This window comes from Carassius carassius, chromosome 6 (assembly GCF_963082965.1).
Source record: "Carassius carassius chromosome 6, fCarCar2.1, whole genome shotgun sequence".
Lineage (NCBI taxonomy): Eukaryota > Metazoa > Chordata > Actinopteri > Cypriniformes > Cyprinidae > Carassius > Carassius carassius.
In genome coordinates, this window is record NC_081760.1 from 26,401,488 (window position 1) to 26,425,698 (window position 24,211).

Sequence of the window (24,211 nt, forward strand, 5' to 3'; positions counted from 1 at the left end):
ACACACACACACACACAAACACAACCATTCAAAAATTTGGGGTCTGTAAGATTTTTTTTATTTGTTTTTGAAAGAAGAGCGTTATGGTCATTAAATTTATAAAAAAAATATTATATTGTTAATATTATTATATTATTATTTAGAGAGGATCAAAATCCCTCCTGAGATGAGTGCAAACTTGGTAATCAACTACAAAAAATGTCTCACCTCTGTGCTTGCCAACAAGTCATGTTTTGCTTCATTTCACTCACTTATTTCACAATGCAAATCAATTTCTGACCTTTATATAATTTGTTTTTTGGTTTATATTCTGTCTAACCGTTAAAATAAACCAACCATAAAAATTACAGACCCTTAATTTCTTTGCAAGTGGGCAAACTTACAAAATTAGCAGGGGATCAAATAAATATTTTTATTTCCGCTGTATTGCACTTTTAATTCACTTTTCTATTTTAATATGTATTAAAATTTGAATCTATATAAATATATATTTATACTTTGCACTGTAGTGTATATTAGGGATGGGCATGATTAATCGACGATCGATAATTGATCGTTAAGAATTTCGTCGATCACGTTAATTTGTTATCGATTAATCTAATGCATTTTTTTTAAATCTAATGCATGTTGCGTTGTGTAGCGTAGTATGAGTCTTGAAGCAATTAAATGAATTTCACTGTGTGCCAGCAATTAAACATTTTACCACCAGGGTGCAATATTTGACACCATACTCAGTTATCTGTGATCTTCCGGTTTGATTTCAAAAGAATAATCATGAAGAGGTCACGGCGAAGTGTGGCGTGGGACCATTTTGATTTAAAAAGCGAAATAGTTCACTGCAAACATTGCGATGCCGTGTATAAGTACAACACGGCCACGACTCAAATGATGTACCACTTAAACAAAGTGCATCCGTCTCTGGTTAATGTCGGTGGCGGTGCATCCTGCTCTCGGTCTCAACCTAGCATCAAGTCAGCGTTAGCACGGACTCGGAGCTGTGATGCACAACGAGCAGAGAAAATTACCCAAGGGATCTGCAAGTTCCTTGAGATGGATATTCTGCCCTTAAGTGTTGTTGAGGGCAATGGTTTTCGAGAACTGATACATTTATTGGAACCAGCATATCAAATTCCATCACGACGCACCATAACCAGACTGGTAGAAACTCACTACGAAGAACGAAAGCAGCAGCTGTTAAAAGAATTGAGCAAAGCTGAGAGAGTTGCTCTAACTACAGACTGCTGGACCGCTTTAACAGCTGAGAGCTACATCACCATAACCTGCCACTACATCAGTGATGACTGGCAAATGAACTCAGCGGTCCTGCTCACAGAAAGCCTGCCAGGCCGGCATACAGCTGACCACCTCGCTGAGAAAATGAATGGAGCTGTAGACCAGTGGGGACTTAAAGGCCGAGTTATTGCATGCGTTCATGACAACGCGGCCAATATTGTAGCTGCCAACAGTCCCACCAGAGTGCCCTGGATTTCCGTTGCCTGCTTTGCACACACCCTCCAGTTGGCCATAAATGACGGATTTGCACTGTATCTTCATCGGGTAATATCAGCGGCTAGTAAACTCGTTAGCCACTTTAATCACAGCACTACAGCAACCAAAGCGCTGCAAAAGAAACAGGAGCAAATGGGCCTCGCAACTCACCGGCTTACCCAGTCGTGTAAAACACGGTGGAACTCCGTGTGCGAGATGTTTGATCGGCTGGTGGAGCAGCGGTGGGCTGTTGTTGCTGTGCTGTCGGACCGAACCGTGACCAAGCTTCAAGATGCCAGGATCCTGGAGTTGAAGGATGAGTACTGGCAGCTGATGGAGGACACACAGCCCGTGCTGTCAGCACTTAAATGTGCCACCACGGTTATGTCTGCAGAGAAAGACGTCTCCATCTCGAACACTTATCCCGTCACCTTCGGCCTCATCAATATCCACCTCATGCGCAATGAAGGAGACGGGCCCAGACTCATCGAATTCAAGACAAAAGTGCGTTCCTCTCTCATCCAACGAATGAATGTAAGTTATCTTAGTTTACATATACATAATTACATGGATACTTTCCTGTTATCTGCGTGTTACCTTTTTAGAATTAAGCAATAAGCCCCGCGAAGAATAAAACTGTTACTCCATAAAAATATTAATTTTAATATTTATTTTATTCGTAAAATAAACAATAAAAAATATAACGTTATTATAACACATGTATTCGTTTATTCGTTACCTATTTAGATTTAAGCAATAAGCCCCGCCCCGCGAAGAATAAAACTGTTACTCTTACTCCATAAAAATATTAATTTTAATATTAATTTTATTCATAAAATAAACAACAAAAAATACAACGTTTTCTGATTATTGATTCCTCATCATATATTTATACAGATTGAGTCTGGTGAGTTTGTGTCATTCGCCCCCATGATCTCATCAATGCTGGACCCTCGTCACAAACACCTGGGCTTTCTTACACCAACACAGAGACTGGCTGCTAATGTGAAACTGGTTGAACTGGGAGAGGCGGTGGGGACCGATAGGGCGGCTATCCAACAGGCTGGGGGAGTCGAGGCTGCGTTGTCTGACACGGACGAGGGGAGCGCAAACACTGAAGTCGCGACCTCCCAGTCATCTGCTATGGCACAACTCCTTGGGGATCACTATACCACTCAATGCGAGGCTGGCATCGAAGCAGAACTTCAGAACTTTCTGAGGGAGACTCCCCCACCCCTGAATTGCACACCTACAGATTGGTGGAAAGTGAACGGAATAAGGTTTCCCGGGCTGGCCAAGTTAGCGCGGCGGTACCTGTGCATCCCGGCAACGTCAGTCCCCTCAGAGCGGGTGTTTTCGGCGGCTGGACTGACGGTCACCAGGTTGCGGTCGCGTCTGACCTCAGATCATGTCAACATGCTTATATTTCTCAACAAAAATCAGTAAACTGGTGCAGAAGTTGTATGCGAGTTACTAAAGTTAGTTATTTTTCACGAGGCTTTAAGTAGCCTAATTTGTTAAGTAAGCCTAATTGTTAGGAAGCACTTTCTTCTGGCTTGGATAGTTTTGAGTTACATTTTGACAAAACCTGTCAGATCTAAGTATTATTATGTTTTTTGTTTAAGTTATTGTTTAACATGATTCTTTTGTATTATTATTATTTTGGAACAAATGAGGTCTCCGTTTAAGAACGCCGGCTCGCAGCCGCAGGTTCCGCTGCTTCAGAGCACCGCATATGCACGCGCATATATGTTCAGTTTGCCTGAACGTAGCTAGTTTAACGTAGTCTGCCACAAGTTTATCTTGTAATAAAGGTCTCATCGAGGAAAAACACGCTGTATTTTTGTATTCATTTCATCTTTGAATTATAAAAGTTAAATAATTTTATTATAAAAAATATTAATGATTAATCGATAGTCGATCGTTAATTCTCCCGACGATCGACTAAGAAAAATTAATCGAATGCCCATCCCTAGTGTATATAAATGCAAAATGCAGTCATTTGCAGGTGATTGCAGAAAAATGTGTTGTTCCCTGTCTGCTTGTTTTATGGCAGCATTTTATAATAATTTTGTGAGTCAGGGGTTTTTACGTGGATAATGCTGAAATGTAGACTTGGGAATTTTTTTGTAAGGTGTAGTACTGGTAATAGGTCACCTGTAGACAGTATTGCAAAATCAGATAAGAGTCAGATCAGGCAAGTTCCAATTATTATAGTCATTACTGTATTCATGATTTCAATGACTTCATAATGTACTTTCCTGCGGAGCTCAATAAGTTTCTGTTTTTCAATAGCGCAGTGTCATCAGTTTTTTTTATTACATCACAACTCCAACGGCTGAGTCATAAGGTTTCTTTTACTTTCTTTTTCTTCCACAGCGATGATGAAGTGCCTCCAATGTCTGCCATCTACCCTCTGAGTGGGTACGAAGACCCTGCGGTGGTGGCCAGCTTTAATGGCATCCACAGTCAGCTAAGTGGGGGAGAAGAAAGCATGAACCTTAAAGATAAAGTAGGTGGCTGCTGATCATCTGTTGTTGTCACTAGAGCCCGACCGATATGGATTTTTGGGGGCCTATGCCGATATTAACTCGAAAAGAGCCGATTTATAAGCCGATATTTTGATTTTAAAAATAATCTGGATATTAGACCCATTTCCTATAAACTGCACTTACACAACATTCAATAGCAAAATATCTGCCTGTTCTATGTATGTGGGCTGTATAAACCATTTTCCAGAATGGATTATGTTAAAAAAAAAGCCTTAGATTACAGTCTCAATGACTAAACAATTGCACATCAAAAGTATATATTTTTTAATGATCAAAAAACAGTCTGGTTTTAAACATTTAACACTTTTACTTTCTTCCAGTTGAAGCTGGTTTTAACAGTCTGTGTGTTTACTGTAAATAATTTATAATACTAAAGTTAAAGTATTTGCAGAAGTAGTCCCACACTTTGCTGCTACAGCATTCACCTTTTTCAGCCATCTGTAGGCAGAAAGAGAGACAGAGAAAGAATAAGCATGTGTATTAATATTATCACCATGTATCATTACTCATGTCATCATTAGAATTATAATAATAATAAACTGGGATCTCCTACATAGGCAAAAATGAGAAATGTATATATATTTTTTTTTTATTTGTCAAGTAATAGGTATTACCTACTTATATTTAACAATATTATTTCAACATTTTCCTGTTATGTCTGTAAAGCTGCTTTGAAACAATATGTAAAAAAATAAATAAATAAAAAGCGCTTGTTCAGCTCACATTTATTTACATGTCCCCTCTGGTTTAATCATTTCTGACGCACCTACTGTAGTTACTGTAACTACACTATATTTGCTCTCACAGAACATCGTCTTGCCTACTATTACCGGAAGATTACGGAATCAATTCGAAGTTGAATGGTTAACGTAAGTGTCATGAACACACCGCTGTCAATTTTGAGAAGAACCACCTTCAAACAAGTTAATAGCAAGCATTTAAGGGGCCTGCTAAAAAGGAAGCTATTAGCGTTAGAGTAACGTAACCAGCCTGAATTCACCAAATTGTTCTCTGGACCTGAGGGTAGCCTCTTCTTCCTTGCTTCTCTCTTAATTCTCATCAGCAGGACTAGCGCTATCGCTCGCTTCTTACGAGACAGATACATGTTGGCTGCTGACCGAAAGGAGGAGGAACAGACTATGAAAGAGCTCCAGCTAAATGTTTTTAAAACTCCGCCTACGCCATAGCGCAGCGCAAATCGCGTTGTATCTGAAGGGCAACGCTGAACCCAGCGGCAAGCGCCGTGCATACCGCGTCCTGTGTGAAAGGCCCAATTACGCGGTCATTATGTGGGAAACACCGCAATAGAATAAGAATAAGTTAAACGCTAACGTTATAGTTTGACCTCCTATTAACGTTCGCGCTCTTCCACTGATAAACATGGTATTAGCTTTGTGGCTAATCTAATATAGCAATGCATTAGCGGCTGTAAGTGATGTTACAGAATATTTAGAAGTGATAATGATAGGACCGTTAGCTAGAACTACCACACAGTTTTTATATACAGGGTATGAACTAAATCTACAATCATTTCACATGACAAACGACAGACTCACCGTCAAAACAGTAAGTTACATCTCCGTGGCTTGGCTAATCACTTTCTTCTGTAGTGGACTTCTGGCGCTGTTGTTAACTCTGGAGCTGCAGAGCTCCCTCTGGTGGGCACACTATGCAACACTCATAACATGAGTGAAGCATGAGACTCTGTTTCTCATGTTTCATCGGCCGTTATAAATGCCGATTTAAATGCAATTAGCTTATATCGGCCGATAATATCGGCCGGCCGATATATCGGTCGGGCTCTAGTTGTCACCTAAAGTGTAAAATAAACATTTGTCAGCTGGAAAAAAAAATTGACATTTGAATTTAGAAATGAAGTTACTTGGATGGTAATAAGCCCTCTTCTCTCACTCTTTCAGTCTTCACGGGGGAGCAGCAGCAGTAGCAGTTCCTCTGAAGGAGATGACGAGGAGAGGGAGAGTGGTGAGGAGCCTCCAGGCCAGAAGGTGTCACTCTCTGGAGGGAAAAATGACCATCCGCCTCCGTCATACCCTCATTCACAGGTAGAGTGTAAGAAAAGATGTTACTGGGACTTTAAGAATATATATATATATATATATATATATATATATATATATATATATATATATATATATATATATATAACAACCGTTAAAGCATAGTTTAATTACTAACACAAAAATAGCATGATCTAACAAAGCAAATAGTCGATTTTCATAAATGTTTGTGTATATATATATATATACATATACATACATTCACTTTATTAGGTCACTTTATTAGGTACTCCTTGCTAGTACCAGGTTGGTCCATATTGACATGATAGCATCACGCAGTTGCTGCACATCCATGATGTGAATGTCCTGTTCCACCACATCCCAAAGCTGCTCTATTGGATTGAGATCTGGTGACTGTGGAGACCATTTGAAGGAAGTGAACTCATTGTCATGTTCAAGAAACCATTCTGAGATGATTTGAGCTTTGTGACATGGTGCATTATCCTGCTGGAAGTAGCCATCAGAAGATGGGTACACTGTAGTCATAAAGTGATGGACATGGTCAGCAACTAGGGATGTAACGATATCAAAATCTCACGGTACAATACAATTTCGGTATTGACCTCACGGTACGATATTTATTGCGATATTGTGGAAAAGCTCACTGTATTGTTAAATAGCTCACGATAGTGTTTGTGATGATAATAGCGAAAAAATGCTGACATTTATTCTGCTTTTGCCAGTCAACAGGCAATTTATTGTTGTATTTATGGATCCATGACGACATAAAACGCTGATCACATAGTGCTTTTAAAGTGCAAGTTGTAGTCAGGAACATCAATATTCTGTATAGTAATATTTGGTTGCATAACTGATGCTTCTGTGCAATGTTCAAAGTTAAGGAGCAACTAGAACAATTGTAAACAATAGGGAATTCCCTTTAAGTGCAAACAAAGATCAAGTTAAGTCAGGTTTAAATGTGCAAGGCAAATAAAAGCAGCCTTTTAAAACTGGTATTTAGGAACATAACTTAAACTTAAATAAAATAGTCAGTCAAAAAGCTTTTTAAAAAACACTGACCTATCATTTAGCTTATGGTCACGTTTTTCATCAGAAAGATCAAAATATCTACATTGCAAGGGAGAAGAAAAAAAAACAGTAAAAAAAATGCTTAAATAGTCTGGCAAAAAGCCTTCTGAAAAACACTGAACTATCCTTTAGCTAATGTTCAAGTTTTTCTTTAGAAAGATCAAAAGATTTACTGCAGAAAAGGGATGTAAATCACACGCTATGTATTCCGCGATGTACCTCGTGATTTCTTGAGCCCTTGCGCTGTTGTGTGGCATAGTTGTTGAAAATGCCTCCTTCAGGGTTTTATGACCGGACAGGACTTTCTTTGTGAGAGAATTTGCGTTTTTTGACACGGCGAAACCAAAATGTTTCCAGACATCTGATTTAAAAGCTGCAGGGGCAGGCACAATCTCAACTTTGGTTTTGTTTTTTTCATCCTTACAAGTATCGCTGTCGGCCATGCTGGCTTGCTGTGAGCTTGTGTGGACAGCGTGCAATCCTATTGGCTTAACAACGGTTGTTGTGACGACGCAGCGCAAAGAATCATGGTCTATGTAGTTAACGATGATTTGTTCCACGGGACTGTGTTTATTCCTCTTGCTTTTTGACGGACACCTGTCCTTTTAATATTGTAACCCAACCACGACGATATCGAGACACGTTTACCACCGCGATAGCGCGATATCGTCAATATCGTTACATCCCTATCAGCAACCATACTCAGGTAGGCCGTGGCATTTAAACAATACTCAGTTGGTATGTCAAAGTGTGCCAAGAAAATATCCCCCACACTATTACACCACCACCACCAGCCTGAACCGTTGAGCCAAGGTAGAATGGATCCATGCTTTCATGTTCTTATGCCAAATTCTGTCCCTACCATCTGAATGTCACAGCAGAAATCGAGACTCATCAGACCAGGCAATATTTTTCAAGTCTTCTGTTGTCCAATTTTGGTGAGCTTGTGTGAATTGTAGCCTCCGTTTCCTGTTCTTAGCTGACAGGAGTGGCTCCCGGTGTGGTCTTCTGCTGCTGTAGCCCATCTGTTTCAGGACTCGAGGTGTTGTCATTCAGAGATGGTATTCTGCATACCTTGGTTTTAATGAGTGGTTATTTGAGTAACTGTTGCCTTTCTATCATCTCTAACCAGTCTGCCCATTCTCCTCTGACCTCTGACATCAACAAGGCATTTTCATCCACACAGCTGCCGCTCACTGGATATTTTCTCTCTTTCAGACCATTCTCTGTAAACCCTAGAGATGGTTGTGCATGAAAGTCCCAGTAGATCAGCAGTTTTTAAAATACTTAAATACTCAATTTAGCAATTGAACTGGTGTACCTAATAAAGTGGCCGCGGAGTGTGTATATATACACTCACAATTTCGATCAAAATTATTCAACCCAATTAAGATTTTCTGAATATTCAGTGATAAAAGTGATAATGTCAATATATGTAATGTAATATTTTATTAATTATTTTATAATGTAATGTTATAATTTTTCTTTTTACAGTTGTAGGATTTTTTTTTTTTTGAATTCAGTTATATCATATTTATTCAATAATTCAGCATTGCACATCTTAAGTAATTTATTTTTATAGGGTACAATTTATTTTTAAAACAATTAAGCCTTTGGAAACTATAACACGTAATCCGCTTGAGCTCTTACACGTGTAAGTTTAGCCCATGCATGTGCTAAAATTGTAGCAAATATGGCCTCTGGTAAAATGCTTAATCTTTGTTTCCTATTTAGGTGGATCAGGTACAACATCCATGCGAATGTCATGTGTGCAATCAGGGCATCGGGGACAGTAGTGCCTCCAGCCTGAACTCCACCAGGTTGCATGCCGGGGGTCACCAGTTCTTCTCAGAGAAGACGGCAGTCCACCCTGCCCTCCACCTCTACCCCCACATCCACGGCCATCTACCCTTACACAACCTCTCCCACCTGCCCAGACCACTGCTGCCCACCCTCTACTCCACCCCTCCGCTCACACACAGCAAGGTTAGACGCACGCACAAGCACTGAAATGCACAGGAAATTCCCAGCCAGAGTTGTGTGGGTTATAGGTGCTTGGTGAATTTGCTGTTATTTTTCCAGCCACAAGGGGGTGACTTGTATCAGAAATTATAATCTTTAAAAAAGGCACAGGTGCTAAATTTCACTTCTCACTGGGTATGTCCCTTTCCACATCATTGACTATTGCTTATCAAGCGGTGACACGATGTCATCATAAATTTCCCATTACATTTTCAGTAGCATTATTGTAAATCATTTTAAAAGAACATTTCTTTATGAATTTTTCATGTGATGATCCCAACTCTCTTCACATCATCTTCTCTAGACTCTCCCTCCCACCCCCACATCCAATCAAACAGGTGGAAAGCAGCAGGTGTTCAACCCCACCCTACCAGAGCACGTCTACCAGAGCTGCTTCAACACAGCAGGGGACTGGAGCGGCTCTTTGCCATGTCCCTCGCTCAAACTAGAGAACCTCTGGGACACGCACATGATGAAAAACTGCAACCCTTCTGTGCTTCTCCAGGAACCCCTACCTGGTCAGTTGCCCAGGTCATTTTAAAGATGTTGTGCACACTTCAAAGTGGATAAAACGACACTTCCATTTTGACTAAACACAAGCTTTTAAGAATTATTCAGGTGCTTAAAACATTAACAGGCTCTATTTAGATCTGGTATTAAAGTTCCTGGTGATCTGATCCTTCAGAAGTACACTCAAATAATTTTCGTTTCATGCCACTTTAAAAAATAGCATCTGTGGAAGAAACTGTTATAATTTGGAAAAGCACAATGTGCATACAGGACCAGGTTCTGTGTTCAGATAGTTACAACATTAAAGGAGCAACCTAGCACCCCTAAATTGTATGACTTGGCACCTTGCAACAAGTCCACCCTCATCGTTCTGGTCGACCAATATAGTTTTTTTTTTTTATTAATACTTGTGTTCCTGTAGCTCAATTGGTAGAGCATTGCGTTATCAAGCGCAAGGTTGGGGGTTCGATTCCCTGGGAACACATGATAGGTAAAAATTGATAGCCTGAATGCACTGTAAGTCGCTTTGGATAAAAGCGTCTGCTAAATGCATAAACTTAACTTAAACTTAAGAAATCTGAAATCATTTGAAAATTGATAAAAAAAAAAGTAAAATAAACATACTTTAGATGACAAAGTATTTTTCACAAATAATTAAATATTTAATAAAAATATAATTAAAAAGGAAGTAAACACTGTAACCTACAGGGCACTCAGTAAGTTTGTGTGCAGTGGGAATCATATTTTTCAAATTAAGCAAAGGTAACACTCATTTTACATGCAGCACACAGAGAAAATGACATGAATATGACAATGGGCCAATATATCCGTCAACCATTAATTCAGATACTTGACTAAAATATCTGAGAAATAATCTTAAAACATTGTTTGTATTTTATTTAGTCACAAAATCAGATTCCTTACTCACAATGCGTTTAAAATTCATATGAGAATGGACACATACACACTAAAGAGATTTGGGAGTGACAACTGCCTTAAAATGGGAATCTCTGAAATTTAGAAGTGAAAGTTTTTATTTTTCTATAGTCTTATCCCCCAAATATAAATGGGATACAGGATTCAGTCACAAGATTTGACACAGTGATAACCATAGTAAAAGTTCGACTTAAACCTAAGTAAATAAACTAAAAACTACACACAATTTAAGCTGTTTGTCTGAGCTGTTTTTGAGTAATGTTAACGATCAGAGTCATTTAGTCACCTAGCCATCAATAGGAAAAAGCAGTCCACAGAGGTGTGTTATGTTTATACTCATTAAGTTTTAACAGTATGCTCTTTCTGGACCATAATTGATGGGTTTCCCCGAGACCGCAGGGCTAGGGGTGAGAAACTGTTGGGAAGAGATCAAAATTTGTGAATGAGTCAAAACACAATTTTCTAGCACCACACCTCAGACGAGCCGTCTGTATCCAAAAGTTGGGTGACGTCACTGTAGTAACAACTATTTGTTCAGTTTGGCACTGTACAGATGTGTGTTTTATATACTTATTTTAAATTCATTTAAATGGTCACTAATGGACCAAAAAGGATGTTTGATGACTTCTATTGTTTTCAGTGTCTTTCTGACCCTGAAACTCTTCTCTTTATCAAAGGTGACATGCTGGGCCCTCCCCTTCCCGACGTGCCCCTTCTCTCCTCCAGTTTGGACCCTAATGTCAATCCCCACTTTGCTCCATATGACAAAGAGAAGAAGAACGGCGCCAAGAAAAAGTGTCTCTTCAACTACCAAGATGCCTTCATGGAGGCGAGCGAAGTGGTGATGGCCACTTCCTCTGCCACCTCCTCTGTCTCCAGTACTGCCACCACTGTCCAGTCGAGTAATGATCACTTCCACGTTTCTAAATGACCCTGATCATGAGTGTTTAGATTGGATTCTGGCTTTCCTGTGCTTATTTTCCTCCTTTTCCTCCTTTCCCTTTTTTATAGATGAAGTTTTCCATAATTTAGGTAAAGAGGACCATAGACATCCCACTCCTGTTGCTCCTAGGAATAGTCCCACTAGTATCGCGTCTCTCCCCCCTCTCAGCGGAACCTCGCATCCCTCTTCCCCCAACACACACCTACCCAGTATAGGCACCCAGTCCTTCCCAAAGACTGTAACTCCAGGCTACATGGATATCCATCAGGGTCTGTGCTTGTCAGCTGGTGAGCAGCCAACCACCCTGGGCGATGGTTTAGTCAGTGGTCCAAATAGCGTGTGCAGGTCAGTCCCCCAAGTATATCATTTATAAGTTTTCTGTCTCATGTCCCTGCTGTGCCAGCATCTGAGACGCATAGACATGCTGTTGTATTCAATACCATGTCAAGCTTTCTGTTTTTAATAAAGACACCAGAGTATGATCCATATACTTACAGTTCGGATGTTTTTGTCAGTGATCCAGACTGTGAGGGTCATCGCTGTGAAGGGAACGGAGGCTACGAGCACCAGCCATATGAAGGAGAGGAGAGCCAAGATGAGGACAGCAGCTCAGAGCACAGTTCTTCTACCTCCACCTCCACCAATCAGAAGGAAGGAAAGTACTGTGACTGCTGCTACTGTGAATTCTTCGGTCACGGAGGGGTATGGAAACACTCTCATTTGGCTGTCACCAAACTGTTCCTTCCTAAGTCTTCCTAATTCGGATCGGGGGGTTTGACCATAACAGTACATCACAGCATAGATTATTGAGTATGATATGATTCACAATTTATCACAATATAATAGATAGCAAAAATGGTTGGTTTATTAAATTATCAAGAGGTAATAGCTGTTTTTGAAAAATTAAATACTTTAAATAAAACAATTAAACACTTGAGATTAAATAAAAGATACATGTCATTTGATTATATTGTCTGGCATGTATTAATACATTTTTGGATGTCAGCTGATATTAGTTTTAGTTATTTTTTCATGTGTCCGTATCTGTTGCTATTGGATATATATATATATATATATATATATATATATATATATAGAAAACTCACTTTTGGATATTAAATTGTGCTTTCTCATTTCCCATTTTTACATTTAAATTGCCTTTGCCATCATCTGACACTCACTCAAAAAGTGTAAAATATAACGTTTAGCAAATCTCAAAATAAATATCCACTTTTCATACGGTACATTATAAGCTTATGATGCCTAAATTCACCTGTAGCATTTAAAACAATTGATTTTAGTTTAGTTTTTTATTGATTTAATATTCATTAAGAGAAAATAAAGATTAGTGGCAAGCCATACCATCAACCATATCATCTACTGATAATGGGCTTAATGGTATTTGCAACAATTGGTACATGATGCAAGATACAACTTGTCACTTTAACATTAACACAAAGCGGTCCTGCCCACCGATGCAATCCATGTAAAAACATACATCTCCAGGATATAGTAGACCCTTTTTTGCCCTAACTCACTGCATACATCATACCATCCAGTTCTATTTCAATAATTATAGTCAACCACTTTGATGTCCATACAGTGTTAGTGATGGATCAGTGCATGCAGTTATTTCCTGCACCATATCAGTTTTGCATACTCCACTGCTAATGTAAATCATATCGTTAAAGGAATATTTGTGGAAGCAGTTCATGTTACCTGTCTATCATTAAATAAGCTAATCAGGCTTCTGTTGTTTGTGGTGTGTAGCCCCCTGCCGCACCCACCAGTAGGAACTATGCAGAGATGCGGGAGAAGTTGCGACTCAGGCTGACTAAGCGCAAAGAGGAACAGCCTAAAAAAGAAGAATTGCTGCTCGAGCGGGATGGGGTGGAGGACGATCGCAAGGTAGAGGACCTGTTACAGTTCATCAACAGCGCAGACAGCAAACCACCCAGCAGCTCCAAAGCAGCCAAACGTGCCCGTCACAAACAGAAGAAGGTAAACTCATTTTGTAATCAGGAATTATACACTTGTCTAAATCTATTCATCATAAGACTATATTAAAATGCAATACAACTGTTCTTATAATGTATTTGTTTTCTTTATTATAAGAAAGTCTTAGAAAAACTTTAGAAACCTTAAGTAGTTTTTGCATAACCTTTTATTAAAAAATATATATATATATATATATTAATTAGTATACTAAATATATATATATATTAATTAGTGCTGTCAAAATAAGCACGTTAACGCATGCAATAATTTTTTTCAGCTTAACAGCATTACAAGTATTTAACACAATTAATGCAGGGGTGGAAATAGGGTTGGCCATCCCCACTCACAACTGTTGCTTCTGTCTTTTTTTCTCGACAAGAATTGTTTATTTAGAAGCAGAACGTCTTTATAACCACATCAAACGGCAGACTTTCAAACGCACACTCCAACTTCACCTCAGCGACAGGCGCTAGTCAAATGAGGGAGGAAAATGTACAGGTGACGAGGGAGCTTCAGTAGAACAACAGTGAACTGCGGTCACATGATGTTGTCTTATGTCAGTAAAAAAAAAAACTATGTCAGCCATTATACTGTACTTGTAACATGTGCTCTTCAAATGCACACTCAAATACTTTTAAAGTACTGTATCATATTACAGCACAAATTAAACTATGAGAAAATGTGAGAAAATAGGATGCGCGTCAGATCTGTGTCATGTTCAGCAGCCAGAATAACCTAATAACCCAGCTTCTGCAATGTCTCTCAATCAAAGAAAAAAAGGAAATCAATAACTTTTGTAACTAAGGATTTATCTATTTTTAATTTAGAATTGAGTGATAACTTTTTTCAGTTTCTGTAGATTTCCTTCTTGCTGAAGGGCACAGGTAAATATGACATTTATTATAATGGGTTTATGTAAAGATTAAGTTCACTAGAAGTAAATTTTTTTTAAGACTAATAAATGGTAAAATTTATAGCAGTTATAGCTACTGTAATGTTGAATGACTATAGTCAATGCTTAAATATTAGGGGGGTGGGGGGGGGGGGATTATTTCATAGAGACATGAGTAGTATTAGTGATACTCAACTTCAGACATAAAAAATATGCCAGTAAACAAATATTTAAAAAATACTGTCTTTGTTTTTTCTGCATTAATTTGTGAATAAAATTTAAAAACTTAAATGTTAGGTGAGATCAGTCATGATTAATAATAATTTAAAAAAAAATGTGTGATAATTTTTTTTAATCGATTGACGGCACTTTTTAATCAAAACTTCAACAATGCTTATTTGTATTTGGAAAAACGCTCCTCATGAAATGTCAAATAATATGTCAAATAATTTGACCTTTATATGACAAAGCAAGATTAGTTCCGGTTTTAAAATGTCATGTTGACCCAAAACGCTTAATGATATTTATGAATGAGTAATGCATAAGTTATAAAAAGAAACACACACACACACACACACACTAGTCATGGGATCAATCTCTCTTTTGGGGTGTCATGGAGTTAACTGTCTGGCGGTTTGTTTGGGTGCAGCTGGAGGAGAAAGCCCGTCTAGAGGCAGAGGCTCGGGAACTGGAGATACAACAGCAGTTTTTAAAGGAACAGAGTAGGCGGCAACAGGAGGAGGAGGAGGCAGCACTGAAGCGGGAGCTGCTCCGTCTGCAGGAAATGCAGCAGTTGCGGGCATCTAAGAAGAAAAAGAAAGACAAAGTCAAGGAGGTAACCAAATCTGAAAATCCTCTTGTTCCAACAACCAACAGCCCTCAACCTCTTCAGCAGACAGCACAGAGCGTTTTAGAAAAGAACATGCAGAACGGCAAAACACAGCTACTGCACAATCTTATCCGTCTCAGTCCTAAGGAGCCTCGTATAGAACCTGAATCCCCCACTTGTGTGAAGAACGGCCCATTACAACAGCCTTGCAAAGAGAGACCTTCAGAGACTCTCGCCCTCCAGAATGGCACCTCCTCCCACCCAGAGTCATCCCATACCAAGGTCAAACCCAAGCAGCAAGCATATGGCTCCAAACCCAACAGTGAGGCCACAAAGAGGCCAGCTGAGACCTCCAAAGCTTCAGAGCTTCCCAAAGCCGGGAATGCAGCCAGCCCTCAAACTGACACCAAAGCCAAGCAGAAAGCTTCAGACGAGTCTGTGACCGAGATCAAGAGGGACGAAAGGACTAATGGGAAAAAGCCACAGAATGGAGGGAAAGACGAGAGGAACTCTCCTGTTACTGATTCTTCAGCTGTAGAACCTCCTCAGCAGAACGGCAAAGTCCCAAACAATGAGTCCCCTCAGCCCAAAAGTAAAGCAAAGAAGAATAAGAAGAAAAAAGCGGACAAGACGAGTAACTCAATAGGTGAGTGTTGTGAATTGCCAAACTGTCTGAAGATAAAGGATAAAAAGAAAACATTTGTCCATTTTGGAATAGAAAATCAAGTCAGAACTCTCTTATTGTCCAACAGATGATGTTTTTCTGCCCAAAGACATTGATTTGGACAGCGTAGACATGGACGAGACCGAACGTGAAGTGGAATATTTCAAAAGGTAATTTTTGGTATTTTTCTGTAATGATTTAATCTGGCATTCATGACCTTTTGCTTCCCAATGAATTCATTTTTCCCCCTTTTCGCAGGTTCTGTTTGGACTCGGCGCGACAGACAAGACAGAGGTTATCCATCAACTGGTCCAATTTTAGCTTGAAGAAGGCCACGTTTGCTGCCCACTAATGGGTCTTCCTTTCAAGAGACAATGGCAGGAATCAATAAGCGTTCCTCTGGTTTCTTCTCTCTCTCCCATGTTTCTACAGACTGATCGCTGACCCCAGTGCTGCTATGTTTCAACTGCTCCACCGGTCTACATTATCCATGCCGCCTTGCCTTGTCCTTGTTGCTATGGGTTCTGCAAAGAACCCAAAATGGGCTTATATTCCTGCAGTACTTCTGGAGAGAAAAAAAAAGAGCAAAGTCAAAAAACAACCACAAAATGCTACTCTATAAGTTTATCCCTATTATTTTGGTTTCCCTTTTCGTCTTTTAAAAAGCGTGTGTGCTTTTTGTCAGTGAGTGGGCCGTTTCCCTTAGGTCTGTGCCATGTTCTGGGTTTTCTCTGGCTTTATGTACATTAGGATGAAGGCACTGCGAAAGACATGCTTCAGTGTAAAAGAAAAAAAGATGAATATGAAAAAAAAAAAAAGATCCTTTAATTCAGATCAGCTGTGGCTTTGCTCACCTTTGCATCTAGCACTGCACTTCCTCAACTCTTCAAGAGAATCGGACTGGTCAGCTTCACGTCATTGCCCCGTACTTCTCTCTTTATTGGGAGAACGGCTACTACTTGACAATGTTCACATCAGGTTTTCAGTTCCATTTCAAATTGTTCAGTGTAACAACTGTGTTCAAGTTACCATTTTATTTTTGTTTTCTTTTTTTTTTCCAACTTGTACCAAGCTTGTATCAGAATACTTTCCGAATCGAATCGAACAATACTCACACTATCAATCTGTTATAGAGTGTATATTGTATTAACACTGAAGCCGGACTGGCTACTTTTTAACATATTGTTAAGTAATATTAAAATCTTGTCTTTCTTTTTGAAAGATGGAATACAGTAGAGTGGCAGGACATTTCTGTGTCTGTGTCTTTTTTTCTATATTCAAATTCCTAACCTTATCCAGTCAAGGGGAAATGCTAAACCGACTGCAGATCCACAGTAAAGGAGCAACCTAGCACCCCTAAATTGTATGACTTGGCACCTTGCAAAAAGTCCACCCTCATCGTTTTGGTAAGTGTTAATAGTTTAACATTGGCTGCAACTTAATTACTTCAACAGTCATGATGGGGATAATAATAGATATGCAAACATTTCGGATAATTTGCTCAAAATTTGAGGTGAAGTCATTATGAATAATTTTCGGTTTATTTTGCTTGGTTTTCTTTCCTGTGATTTTATTACCAGGGTGTGGCAGGTACAAGTCGGTGAAACTATTCCTTCCAATCCAAGCACTGAGCATCACTGGAAGCAGATTATGCAGTATTATTGTTGCTGCTGAGGTAAGTGTGTTGAAAGTGAAAATAAACTTTTAAAGTATTTCAGATTTTATCATTTAAGTAAGCATACTTTTCAAGTTAGCATGTCCTACTGAATGCATGTTGAGATAAAGTTGATATTTAAGTTAATATTTTTTAAATGTCTTCAGCTTGTCAAGTTTAAAAGAACAAAAAAACAACGTTAAATACTGCTGTTAAAATCATTTTCAAGTCTACTTGCCCTGTGTGACTCCTCTTCCTAATTTGGGAATTTTGATGCAATATGGTTAATCTGTGTATGAGTTGACCGCGATTAAAGGTATATATATGATTTGGCTTTTTCACTTCAAAAGTGCAACAAAAAGTGTGATTACCTCACTCTTGCATTAGAATCCTGTTTTAAAATGGGAGGGAGGGCACATTTTTAATCTTAGAAACCACTTGACAGACTATTTCTATACATATGACTCCCACAGATAGGGAACTTTTGTCACTCTCCATCATCATCACTTTGTTTTATGTAGGGCTTTTTTTTTCACTTCCTGACAAAAACTTTTTCGCTGTGGTGGAACGCCTACCTCCTTTTAGCGCATAACAAAGAAACACCAGGTTTGATGAATTTCGATTTGTCTTGTTAGAGATGATCTCATTTCGATAATGATGCTGAAAATACAGCATTGCCACCAAAGCTTAAAATTTGAAATGTATTCAAATAAAAAATAGTTATTTTAAATGGCAATCACAGTTTACAGTATTACTGTTTTAATTGTATTTTTTGATCAATTAAATAAGAATTAAAAAATAAGGCTTATTTAAAAACAAAAGCATTTAAAAGCAAGAAGTGTAAAAAAAACTGTTTTAATACAGTAATCTAAATTGTTACAGTAAACTGAGTTAAAAGAAAATCAGTTAATAATTAAATATATTTATATGATTTAAATATGACCACGTGTTTGCCTGGAAAATCGGAGAATGAACAATGGGAGATTTTCTGAATCTTTAGTTTTAGTTGACCAGTTTTAGTCACCCATGATGCAATGCTGGAGTTACCTCATTTATGTGAAATCTTTTTTTAGAAAGACATTTCTGGTTGAGGCCAAATTCACGCTGTACTTTCAATATGAAGTTCAAAGTAGTTGTTTTGACAGAATGAGAAGTGCAACTACACAAGATGATGTATCAATACATCCCTTATCTTGTCTCCCATACTGAAAACCCACAAACCATTGTCTTCCATATGACATTTGGATATTATCAGTAGAGCGCAAGATGAATTGACTTGGCATATGCATCCCAATTTTCAACTGTCCTTTATGATGCTCTTTTGAAAGGAATACTAGAAGAGCCTAGACGTATCTTTAATCAGTCTTGGACAATAACAGGGTCATAAAGAGAGTGAGAGCTGGGCTTATTAGAGAGATATCAAAGATTGGAGATTAGATAGTGTAGTTTGTAATCACTGGTGAAGATCTTTTCATTGAGGATGGCCCAGAGCTGGGGAGAAACGCAGACAGCTCAAGAGGGAAAACCCCCATCATTCCACATACTGGAATTGACAATAGAGTTCTGTCTAAGCGCTGATCGCTCTTATCAAAAAACAAAACAAAAAAAACACCACAACAGGCCACTATCACTCTAACACAGCTGGTAACAACAACCCTTTAACTGATATCTCTACCGCATGGTTGAGCTCAATTTGATAGGGAAAAAATTTATCAAAATAAAGAGACGAGAGAGTAATCTTTGCACAGCTGTACTGCCCCATCTCTGTGTCTTCAGTTGCCATGGAGGGTTTGGGAGTTTTCAAGTGACAGCAGCAGTTTACAAAATTGCTTCTGGTCAGTCATCAGGTAATAGGGTCAAACAAACAATCAAGGAAGTAGGGATGAAACCCTTATCCAAAATCATGTGTACACCATACAGTTGATACGTCTGTAAAGGAGATCATGTAACGCATATATTGCCAAATGTCTGTATGTGTTATAGAGACAATTAAATATCTCTTTTTTATCTTTGTGAACCCTGAAGGTTATGAAATGTATCCAAGATACTAATAAAGTTAAAGGAATGTTTATTACTAAATGGAGGGAAAATAACTAATAGAAATAGTCTTCTTAATTTAAATCAAGATTTACCATGGACTGACAGCTCAACCATACGGTATAGTTTTATATAAAGTGTAAGTTATAAATTATTTATTAGATATCTACTGATAAGAATTTTAAGCTCCCTTTAGGGTTGTTAAATAGTTAACTTTATGTTCCCATAAAGTTAAAGGGTTAAATAAGGAAGTTAGCCAATGTTCAGGAATTCCCTGCTTTCACAATCAGTCACATTTTTTTCCCTCTTGGAAAATCATAGCAGGTAAAGTTATGGATATTAATAGGTAAAAAAAAAAAAAAAAAGCTTCACCATGACAGGCTACTTGGAATTTTTTGTTGGTGTTTTTTGTTGGTGTTTTTTGGCTGGTGTTGAATCTTTGAGTTGGTGGGCTAATTGTGTAAGTGACATTTTGTCTTTCTGTGAATAGTTTTACTGTAAAAGTCATGTGTTCATTTGACCTAATTATTTCCACTTCCTAAAGGTTGATTGTGGTGTGAGTGTGTGCTTTTCTGCAGTAGATGTGTGGGCCTCACTTTATTGTAGGTGTGTATGAATTGTGTATGCGGGGAATCCCTTCCAGCCTACCTTTCACTTCTCCAAGGAAAAGGTTTCGTAAAAGAACAAAACTACAGCGGGCCCACACATCCATCACTTCAGCTTTTTGCATCTCCAGTTACGATCTACATAGCAAGCTTCTCAGTGACTTCACAACAAATGACTCCTGCAGATAGAAATATGACACTGTTCTTTGTAAAACTCATCCGAAGTGTGTTCTTGTGCTTGGGCGACGTCATTTCGAGAGTGGTGACTTGACTGAAGCAGAGCATGAAACTCCTGCTGGACTTTTCCCTCCTGCCCCCGTGGCAGCTAGCTAGGGTCGTGCGTCTGAGCTCATCAAGGGTTTATTGACTCAGGGGACAGTGGTGCTCTTTTACATGTCTGACGTGATCTTACATAATCTGAATAAGGGCCTGCACTTATGACCAGTTTCCCAGATGTAACACATTGGTGGTGGAAATAAAATACAAATTCACGAGGGAGCCATTTAGGAGCCAAATTACGTTTTGAGTAATATACACAAATGTCACTATTGTTTTGTAGGAATATTTCTGCCTGTTTGAAAAAAGAAAAGGTAACAAGTATTGTTGATTATGGTTCACCCACCTTACAGTTTTACTCCCAAACAAGTTTCAATTAGACCTCACTATGCAGAAGAATCAAACAATGAACAAGTTTTATTTTTAGAATGAAATTTATTATGACATGATTCTGTTGTTGCGGTTAGTAATGGTTTCCAGTGGGTTTAAGAGTGATTGTCCACGATACACTACGCATATCCTAGCAAGCTGGAGAAAAAAAGAATATATATATATATATATATATATCTCTCTCAATTCATTCATTATACTGCTTGTGGTTGCACGCAGGAAGCACTTGTGCACTTTAAAGTTATAATAGAGTCCTGTAGTGATGAAATGTTTTTGTAGGCCAACCTAGAATTTTGCATCCCTCAACGAAAACCCAACCGATTTTTTACTTTGGCTTTGGGATTATTGCGAAAAATAAGCTCTGTGACTGACAAAAAAAATGATTCTTACATGTCTTGTTCATCTTTCACAAATAGACAGAACTTTTATCTATTTCGAAGCCTAAAAACAGTCGGCAGACGTTAAAAGCTAAATGTAGGCCATAATTAAGCTACATCACCAAGTGGTAACTTCAAAAAAAAAAAACACACACACATTCCCTAGTTTTCAAGCGTGCAATTATGCACTAAACAAGGCTGTGAAAGCAGACTAGTGAGTAGATGAGATTGCCTGTTCTGCATGACATTTAATGTCCCCAACAACCTAGTCCCATTTAGATAAATGTCAAAATATCTCACGCTTGTATTAACCACAGATCTTATTTCAAGCATTTAACCAAAAGCCAACTGACTTCAGGATTATGGAACTTTCAAGCATTTAACCAAAAGCCAATCTGACTTCAGGATGATGGAACTAGAAGAGCTAAAATGCTAACTCGTTTCCAGGTTCTGTCCTTCAAAATCTGTCAGCACCCTATTAACTAGTTCCACAGAACCACATAAGGATGCACACACGTTTTACAGACTATCACCAAAAGTGACTTTATTATTTTGTCACATTTTTGCTGCATTTTTGGGATTCTCAGACTGAATCCCTTCATTCTGGGTTGGATAATGAGTTACTAGTGGTGGACAGTAACGGAGTATCGTTACTGTACTTAAGTACATTTTTCAAGTATCTGTACTTTACAGGAGTAGTTTTATTATGAGTAACTTTTACTTTTACTTTACTACATTCCAAAGCATAAGATCGTACTTTTAACTTCACTACATTTCATAAAACATATCTGTGGCGAGTGGGGCGGGGCCGAGGGAAGTGGGAACACGAGTGAGGCCGGCAGTGATTGGGCAAATCAGTGGCACCTGCGGCCCACCACCGGTCTCGAGTCCCACGTAGGGGATGGAAGGATATAAAACTGGAGCGACGACAGTGAAGGACGAGAGAGGACCAGGCCTGGGCTTTTAGTTGTGTTTTGGTTTTTAATTGCGCGCACCAGTCGTCCGTGAGGGGCTGGTGCGCTGTTTTGTGTTTATTTTGTTATTAAATGTTATTTGATTGTCCGCCGGTTCCCGCCTCCTTCTTCCCGATGATTAGGAAGTTTTTATCATTACAATATCGTTACTCCCTATAATATATCACGTGCTCCGACACGCAGAAGCGGTGTTTGATTCATCATGAACGAACTGAGTCTTTTCAAAATAAACTTTTAAATCGGATCGCAAATCGCACCAAACGATTCGTTTACGAATAAGAATTATCCGAATGCAGCTGTTCTGGAGTCGACCACTCACTGATTCAAATGAACTGTTTAGTGCGAGTCTACAGAAGAACCGGGAGATCTTGTGAGCGCGCGTGCGTCTGATGTTGCTAAAAGTAAGTTATTAATGTCGAAATGTAGGATTAATTATTGTAACTGAAAATCATATTAAAGTCAAAATTGTCAGTTGTTTGGGAACTAAATCCGATGTAAAGAGTGATCTATTTAAGCCCACTGAAATGCTCGAGTGCAGACGATGCAGATCAATCAGCGTCTCTGTGTTTTAGGAAAAAAAAAAAACATTAAAATAACACAATTAAATAAAATAACTCATGCATGTTCAAATTCCCCGCTGCCGTAATATTAACAGTTTTATTAAAATGCTACCATGTCCTATGTGACGTCTGATTTTATATTGTTTATCAACAGTAACGTTATATTGTTTGGATTAACTAGAGGAGTAAGTTAGACCGACATGAATGTTTATTCATAACCGTACTGAAAATAAGTAAATATTGTTAGCTGATGCTAACTGTCTAGCTAACAAGCTTGCTGGTGCTAACTTGAGGTAATTTTTATAAATAATGTCCAAATATTTTTATTCAACCACCTATATATATATATATACATCTGGGGAGAAAAGGAAGGATGTGATGTTTAGAACATGGTAACTACAGTAATTATCAAAGTGGGAAGAGATGCACCCCGTTCGGCCAGGGGTGTTTTTACACCACAGACAAGGTTTGAGAAAGATAAAATCATTATGAAAATATAATTATATTTTCCTTAAAATGTTCTTCCTAACTTCAGGCCTTATTATCATATCATATATAACTGTGATGTTCTGTAAAACAACAAACTTTAAAATACTTTGTTCTTACTGGTGAAAATCAGATGGTCAACTCTGCTTTTTCTAAGGTACATCGCAGTGTAAGCTTCACAGTGAACATTACTCTCGTCAACGTAGTCCATATCAACAACAAAAATATATCTTGACTCCATATAGTGGTTATTTTGGAAAGAATCAGTAGGATTATAAAAAAATATATGTGCTAATATAAAAGTAAATTAAGTAGCCTATATAAAATTGCAAACATCTATCTTTCAGTACTTTTTTACTTAAGTACATAAAAAATTGAGTACTTTTGTACTTTCACTTGAGTAAAATTGAAAAAGGAGTACTTTTACTTTTACTGGAGTAATATTTTACTATACGTATCTGTACTTTTACTCAAGTACTTGATTTGTGTACTTCGTCCACCACTGGTTACTAGCATCTCAAAACCATTGCAGCAGTTTAGATTTGGATTTGTTCTAGTTCAGTTAAAGACAACCTTGTTTGGTCCTATAGTCTCCTCCCCTTTAAATAGCCAGTCCCACTATATCCCAATAGTTGCTTGTTTCTCTTCTAGTCACTTGTAGGCCTGGGGACAGCTGAGAATTTGCTGCAGTTATAGCCTGTCCATTCAGTTGTGCTTGGGAAGGGGCTTTCCACCACTTGTGCACATACACACACACTTTCAAATCCCAGGGGACTTGAGTTTAATGCTTCATGACACACTTTGCCTCATGATCTTGCCAGCATTATCACAACTCTCTCAGTGTCTGGTTTCTCATATCTTCCTAAAATGTACCTTTGGCTGTACAAACACTGACAGACACGAACAAGATA

General features: G+C 38.5%; 2 protein-coding genes across 3 annotated transcripts in view; both read left to right on the forward strand.

Annotated features, from left to right (window-relative positions):
* Window positions 1-17,187, forward strand: part of LOC132142551 (protein FAM193A-like) — a 43,317-nt gene extending 26,130 nt beyond the window's left edge. For both annotated transcript variants that reach the window (XM_059552504.1, XM_059552506.1), the window contains 11 exons: window positions 3,868-4,000; window positions 5,960-6,103; window positions 8,882-9,133; window positions 9,474-9,687; window positions 11,293-11,517; window positions 11,627-11,903; window positions 12,074-12,260; window positions 13,329-13,559; window positions 15,098-15,923; window positions 16,030-16,111; window positions 16,200-17,187. In XM_059552504.1, the coding sequence (XP_059408487.1) occupies window positions 3,868-4,000; window positions 5,960-6,103; window positions 8,882-9,133; window positions 9,474-9,687; window positions 11,293-11,517; window positions 11,627-11,903; window positions 12,074-12,260; window positions 13,329-13,559; window positions 15,098-15,923; window positions 16,030-16,111; window positions 16,200-16,293 (2,665 nt within the window). In that variant the 3' untranslated portion in view covers window positions 16,294-17,187. The remainder of the gene's footprint in view (window positions 1-3,867; window positions 4,001-5,959; window positions 6,104-8,881; window positions 9,134-9,473; window positions 9,688-11,292; window positions 11,518-11,626; window positions 11,904-12,073; window positions 12,261-13,328; window positions 13,560-15,097; window positions 15,924-16,029; window positions 16,112-16,199) is intronic.
* Window positions 1,613-2,976, forward strand: LOC132142552 (E3 SUMO-protein ligase ZBED1-like). The gene is made up of 2 exons (XM_059552507.1): window positions 1,613-2,022; window positions 2,386-2,976. The coding sequence occupies exons 1-2, from the start codon at window positions 1,642-1,644 to the stop codon at window positions 2,932-2,934; spliced, it is 930 nt and encodes a 309-aa protein (XP_059408490.1). The 5' UTR covers window positions 1,613-1,641; the 3' UTR covers window positions 2,935-2,976.
* Window positions 17,188-24,211: the final 7,024 nt, after the last annotated feature.

What these genes read in the sequence shown, in the direction of transcription:
- LOC132142552 (XM_059552507.1), top strand. Translation starts at nt 1,642, where the DNA reads ATGGGCCTCGCAACTCACCGGCTTACCCAGTCGTGTAAAACACGGTGG. An exon ending in CTCTCATCCAACGAATGAAT is followed by an intron (nt 2,023 to 2,385) that starts GTAAGTTATCTT and finishes ATATTTATACAG; the next exon opens with ATTGAGTCTGGTGAGTTTGT.